This window comes from Hemiscyllium ocellatum, chromosome 26, assembly GCF_020745735.1.
Source record: "Hemiscyllium ocellatum isolate sHemOce1 chromosome 26, sHemOce1.pat.X.cur, whole genome shotgun sequence".
NCBI classification, from domain to species: Eukaryota; Metazoa; Chordata; class Chondrichthyes; order Orectolobiformes; family Hemiscylliidae; genus Hemiscyllium; species Hemiscyllium ocellatum.
The window spans coordinates 47,244,017-47,251,208 of NC_083426.1; the positions used below are offsets into that span (position 1 = coordinate 47,244,017).

The 7,192-nt window shown below is 46.5% G+C and overlaps 1 protein-coding gene across 1 annotated transcript; it reads left to right on the forward strand.

Moving 5' to 3' along the window:
- The first annotated feature begins 4,368 nt into the window (after positions 1–4,368).
- On the forward strand, positions 4,369–4,954 carry LOC132828126 (achaete-scute homolog 5-like). The gene has a single exon (XM_060845034.1). It carries the CDS (start codon positions 4,382–4,384, stop codon positions 4,952–4,954), a length of 573 nt encoding a protein of 190 aa, XP_060701017.1. The 5' UTR covers positions 4,369–4,381.
- Positions 4,955–7,192: the final 2,238 nt, after the last annotated feature.

Here is a 7,192-nt window from a genome sequence, read left to right on the forward strand (position 1 = left end):
ATGACAGTGCAAACCTGGCTATTTGTGAGGGGCCATTCAATGCCCTTTCATATCAGAGGCTGTGATAAACCAGACTGATGTGTTATAGTGGGATTTCTTTATTAGCCTTTGAGGTAGAGTAATAATCCAAAATGACCGCTAGTGGTTAATATTTAAGTAGGAACTGTTAACTATTCACATTATATTGGGCTCTGATAGATCGTGTGTTAATGGGTATGATTTATCATTTGGACATTGACAGCCTTTGTATATTAGTAATGGTTCTCAGTGCAGAGCTTGGAGAGAAAATCATGAGGGACATAGATAAAGGTGAGTAGCAAGGGTCTTTTCCCCAGGGAGGGAGGAGTTCAAAACTAAGAGGCATCGTGTGTTGAATGAACTGCCAGTGGAGGTGATGGATGCAGGTACAATTACAGCATTTAAAAGATATTTGGATAAGTTCTTGAATGAGAAAGGTTTGGAGATATATGGGCTAAACACTAGCAGGTGGGACTAGTTTAGTGTGAGAACATGGTCAGCATAGACTAGTTGGACCGAAGGGTCTACTTCCATGCTGTATGACTCTATGAGTTATGTTTCTTGTATTTAATTAATTTTTAGTGGAGCAGAAATAGTTGGAAATTTACACCAGTGACAATCGCATTTATAAAGAGGAAACACAGTTAATGTTTTTTGCTGTAGATGTTCCTCACACCAAATATGTTTCCGTTTTATATTTTTCCTTTTAGTTGTTTACCTGAATTATGAATCCCTTAAATTATTCGCATGGCTGTGCCATTCTGAGCCAGGATGGTGAGTTTTTATTGGACCTGTTGGATCTCAGAAAGTGTTACAGTCATTCCTTCTGCCGCTCAGTAGGTAGCTCACTGTCTGAAGCCCAAGAAAATCCAGCTTTGTTCTCCTATGGTGTTGGGTGATCTCTGCTAAAATAGTGAAATTCCAGAACTGACCTCAGTGTCCCAGTAAATAAATGACTTGCATTTATATAACACCTTTCACCACCTCAGAGAATCTCAAAGTCCTTTGCAGCCATCGAAGTACATTTAATTGTTACTGGCTGGAAGGTGAAGAAGCTTTAACTCTGAACAGAGCAAGATCCTATGTGTAGGGGGTTAGTGACCTCAACACCAACGTGGTCATACCAAATAATGTAAGTGAAGATTTGCATACAGCAATATCCCACAGTCTCAGGATGTCTGAAGTATTCTTCAACCAATGAAGCCCTTTTACAATGTTGTAACTGTTAGAATTTGGGAAACATGGCAGACAATAACTGCACAAGGAATCTAATCACTTATTTTCGTCACTTGTTTTAGTCACATTGTTTAGGGTACCAGAGAGGACAAAAACACCGCCTCTTCCCCAAAATGGGGCCATAAAATCTCTCATATCCACATAAAAAGTTCAACATTTGATCTGCTAGAGAGCACCTCCAGCAGCAGAGCATTCCCTCAACACTACACAGGAGCCTCAGCTGGAATTTTACATTCAAGCCTCTGAATTATGAGTGAGAGGGGCAGACTGAGAGCTCAGAGAGGGGTTAATTAGAGATCGGGGGAGTCCCACTGAGTCCCACTGCACAGTGCATGTTCCTGAGGACAGCTTCACTCGGAATCTGCAGTGGGCCTCACTCTGAGATCTTTGAGAAGGACCTCTCTCTGATGTGAAGGACTCTGAAGTGAGCATTTTACTCAATGAGCTTTAGTGCTGAATGTCAAAATGTCACCTCCTCAGCAAGGGTCACAATGGAGAACAGTGTAATCTCACAACCTGTGGATACTGAAAGTAACAGTATATTAGCCCTGAGCTAAAGATGACAAATTTTAAAAGGTGGAGAATGATTCAGGATGCTTGTAGAATTCCAAATTTGACTTCACCCATCGTCCACAGTAATGTTTCACCTTACCTCAACTCAGTCTTTAGCTACTGTGACACCACTCGGCACCTGGTGACCTTCTCAGTCTGAGAGGTCAAGGTAAAGTAGTTTCATCCCAAAACTGGGTATTGTAGCAGAAAGTGAAGGAAGAGAGGGCAGGACCAGACTGCCAGAAATTTGCTCTCAAAGTCCCACTCTAAAACTGTCCAATCTTGGAACTATCCCTGAGAACAGGGATACTTAGCCTTATCACAACATGAGTCAGCAACTTCAAAAGAGGGTGAGGGAGAAGCCCAGCAAATCCAATCACTAACATTTCATGGAATCCTAGAGTACAGAGGGGGTCTTTCAGCTCATCAAAGCTACACTGCCAAAAACGTACTCACGCATGCCCCAGTCCCACATGCCTGTGCCAAACACGTGGCCTTGAATGTTATGACATTTCAAGTGCTCCTCCAAGTTTTTTATAAAGGTTGTGAGGTTTCCTGCCTCAAATACCCTCCCAGATGGTGCATTCCAGACCCCCCCACCTCCCTCTGGGTAAAAAAAGTCCTTTCCTCCAAACCCTTCTAAGTGAACTGCCTTACAAGTGTGCCCCCTCATTCTTGACCTTTCTACTAAGGGGTAATTTCTAATCATCCCGTCACTGTCCCTCATAATCGTATACACCTCAATCAGGCTCCCCTTCAACCTTCTCTGCTCCAAAGAAAACAGCCCAAGCCTATCCAACCTCTCTTCATTGTTGAAAGGCTCCATCCCAGGGAACACCTTGGTAAAAGCCCTCTGCATCCCCTCCACTGCAGTCACCTCCTTCCTATCCTCACATCATTTCCTATGACCTCCTTACATAAAACACCCTTTTAATTACATTCAACAACAGTTTAATATTGCTAAGAGTTGAATATTCTTCTTAAATTAATTTTTAAGGTGTGGGAATTATTATTACCTGTCCTTAATTGGTGATCTGTGTCATGACTCAGTCTATTGCTGGGAGTTAAGATGTGGGGGTTCGGAGTCACATTTCAGCCACTCAGGGTATAATGAGCAGATTTGCTTTCTTAAAGGCCCTTAATCATCCCGTTGCGATTTTACACCATCTGACAGTTTATCAAAACTATAAGAACAGCCTTTTTTAAAAAAATGCAAATTCTTCCACAGACCTGAACTCTCAGCCATTGATTATTAGCCCAATCACCAAAACACGAGCCACCAACCACTACAACACCCACCCAAAATACAGCTGTAACTGCACAGTTCTTGCAATAAAACTTGCCAACTAGTTAGCAGCTTATTCCCCTTTGCTGTAAATTGTGTAGTCATTCGGAACTCCTGCATTTGTCCTGATCAGTGGTAAATGGGAAATGTCCACAGCATGTCAATCTTCTCAGCAATTGTCTGTCATTCATTAAAATACTTCCTTTCATTCCAGGCCCTGGGAATGAGAACGCTCTCTGGTGAGCCTTCAGTTGCTGTTTCAGGATCAAGTGACCTTCCTCAACACTTCCCTTTGATGGCGCTCTTCATGGAGACAGAAGATTACAATTTGGGATCTCACACAGCACAGCAGAAGGAAGACAGTCTCTTCTTCCAAAACTGTTCCCAGTTAAAGAGGAGACCCAGACCCTAGAATAGTGGAGGAGTCCCAAAATTCAATAAGGGGTTCAGTCATAAAGAGGAGAGCCATAGCCCAGAGCGAGGGGTGGGGGAAGAGAGACAGAGCTCAGAGTGAGTGAGGGGGGGGGGGGAGAGACAGAGCTCAGAGTGGGGGGCAGGGAGGGTCAGACTGAGAGGTCAGAGTGAGGGGGGGAGGAGACAGAGATCAGAGTGAGGGAGGAGGAGACAGAGCTCAGCGTGAGGGGAGTAGGGAGGTCAGACTGAGAGCTCAGAGTGAGGGGCAGAGGGTCAGACTGAGAGCTCAGGGAGGTAGGGAGGAGACAGAGTCCAGATTTGGTGGGGGGGGGAGGAGACAGACCTCAGGGAGCAGGGAGCTGACAGAGCCCACAATTGGAGGGGAGGAGGCTGCGAGCTCAGTGAGGAGGTAGGAGACAGAGCTCAGTGGGGGCAGACTGAGAGCCCAGAGTGAGGGGGGGGGGGGGGGAGACAGAGACCTCAGAGAGTGAGGGGGGAGGAGACTGAGACCTCAGAGTGGGGGCTGGGAGGGTCAGACTGAGAGATCAGAGTGAGGGAGTTGCTCAGGTAGTGGGATCACTCAGAGGTCAAGAGGAGTCCCACTGCTCAGTGCATGATCCTGAGGACAGCTTCACTTGGAATCTGCAGTGGGCTTTGCTCTGTGATCTTTGAAAAGGATCTCTCTCTGATGTGGGGGATCAGAGGGTCTGTTTCCGTGCAGAATGACTCCATGACCAGTGCAGCAGGGGAAAAGGGCAGCCCCTGTCTGATACCCCTCTTGGGGACAGTGCAGTCCAACCAGCCAAGAATCCATTCAGTGCATTGAGCTCTGCCAGTGCTGGGCTTTACCCTGTACCAGTCGCTGCAGAATCCAAGATGAACAGTAATTATCCCAGGTCTCTGATGGACAGGAGATCAGTGGTGGCCCCCAACTGCATGCAATTGGCAATGCCTTTACCCCCTGAGCCATCCACACACCAGCATTTACCCCGCAGAGACAGTTTAACACATGTCCCCTTCCTGGTCTATCCAAGTAACCTGGAGTCGGCCTATTATGACACTTATGGCAGTATGTTTCCCTACATGCCCTTCCACGGCCACTTTGGGGTCTATGACTGTCCCTTTGAGCCCGCCTTCATCCAGAAGAGAAACGAGAGGGAGAGGCAGAGGGTGAAGTGTGTGAATGAAGGCTACGCGAGACTGCGAGACCACCTGCCAGGGCCCCTGTCAGAGAAACGCCTGAGCAAAGTGGAGACCTTGCGAGCAGCTATCAGGTACATTAAGTACCTGCAGGACTTACTGAGCCAGAGTGCAGGCAGGTCCCCCCCTGGAACACAGGAGAACCAGCCCAGCAGCAGTGAGGGAGCCCAGCAGGACTGCAACAGTGACGGCGAATCCAAAACTTCCTCCCCTTACTGTGAGTCCGGGTCGGGCTCTGACAGGAGCTGATGTAAAAACTGTACAGCACCAGCACTATTCCCAGTGACTGCCTGAGCAAACAACTCCTTCCATTTCTGTCTCTGTCACACTGCACACCACAACTCCTTCTGTGAAGACAAAGTGACCCTGGAGCTGTGACCCCCGGCGTCTATTGAGATGGACTGGCAGCCTTTTGGCAAACTTGGATCAGGAAAGGACAATAATACTGCAGAGAATCGCTGCAGAAATCTTCCAGATTGGAATCCAGGCTGAGTCAGTCAGGGTCTGAACTGGGCAACTGGGCTACGCAAGATCCAGACTGGGAAAAACAGGATCCGGATTAGGGAACTGGAATAAACAAATACAAATTGGAAAACTGGAATAAATGGAATCCAGACTGGAATTCACTGAATAAAGACTTGGAAATTGTGGGATGAGCAGAATGGGGTATGTGGCACATGGGATTAACAGGTTCCAGATGATGGATCTGTGGGATTATGACACTGCACATGAACAAACTCTGGATGAACAGTGGTTCGGGACAGGATGTGGTGGCTGTGTATGGAGGGGCAATATGTTAATAGCCTTTCACAACGAAGACCCCTGGCAGGATTTTAACTCCTGTCCCTATTCTGCAGGTTTGCTGAGCCAAGATCAGAGGGACACGACTGCTCTGGACTCTTGAAGTTCCTATTAACCTGTTGGAAAAAACACTAGCAAGGTCAATGTGAAGAGTCTAGATGCGATTCAGCATGGGGAGCAGGCTTGGGGGAAACATGACAATTGGATTGAATTCCCCTCTGATCTCTGTGGGTGGGTGCGGGAGCATTTTGGAAAACAAAATACCACTGTTTGAAAGATGTCTGAGAGTATTCTGGTTAATGATAGCCTTTCCTGTGTGCTGGGAATGCAAACAGAGGTTCAAAAGCCAGAGACCATCAATATTTCAAGGTAGATGCATCATCCAAAACAGCTTGTGATGCAATCTGTCGTATCAGGGCATGTTGTGTAGGTGGAGACAGACAGCAAGAGTTCACATCATTTAGATGAATCTGTCTAAAAGTTAAATTTTATCACTAGGTGATGGTACCTGGGAAAAGTGGTATAGGGTTTGCTCCCATTCTGTGCTCAGTTACCTGTTTATTGTGACCAGTCCCTAGAAACACAGGAGTCAGTCAGTCGAAGATTCTACAGACAGTTACCACTATGGTACTACAGTCTATCTCCACTGAGCTCATAGAGACTGCTCTTGACACAGGAAATATTCAACACGCTTCATATGTTGGTATCACTGAAGTTAGGATGAAAATTCTTTGATGGCTGGAGTCATACTTAAGATATTCACTGCTTTTTCTTGTTTAACCTGACAACTTATTTAAGTGTGATAGCACCTTCCAAACACGTGATCACTAGAAGGGCAAGAGCAGCAGGTACAAGGGGACGCACCAGCATCAGTAAATTTCCTCCAGCCCGCTCACCATCCTGACTTGGAACTGTCACTCGGTCAAAATCCTGGACCTCTCTTCCTAACAGCACTGTGAGTGTCCCTACACCCCGATAACTACCACGGTTCACAAAAGGGAATTCGCATCACCTTCTCAAGGGCAATTAATGCTGGCCCAGCCAACCACGTTTACATCCCTTGAATGAATAACAAAAATACCTCTACCTAAATGGTATTCAATAACCATACCTGAAAATGTGTTGCTGGAAAAGTGCAGCAGGTCAGGCAGCATCCAAAGAGCAGGAGATTCGACGTTTCGGGCATAAGCCCTTCTTCAGGAATGAAGAAGGGCTTATGCCCGAAATGTCGAATCTCCTGTTCCTTGGATGCTGCCTGACCTGCTGCGCTTTTCCAGCAACACATTTTCAGCTCTGATCTCTAGCATCTGCAGACCTCACTTTCTCCTTCAATAACCATACCTCCACCTCTCCCTCAGGAAGATAATTCTGAACACTCATCAATGTGCATTATGGCTGTTCTGCCTTAACATCAGTTTCCTGCCCACTCCATGTCCTTCAATTCTCAGAGAACAAAACATCTCTGTTTCTCAGCTTTGGTCTCCCACAGCGACAGTGAGACTTTTTAAACTAATTCCAGGCTGGCGAAGCCTTAGTGCAGCCATTCAGTATCAGTAAGGCCAGAAATACCTTGCAGGTTTCAGCCCCCCGCACAGTCCAAACAAGACTCATGTTAAAGTTGGGAATGTCTCTGAGGGTCAGTCGGCTCAGTTATCTGGACAGCTGGTTTGCAATGCAGAGGAGCAC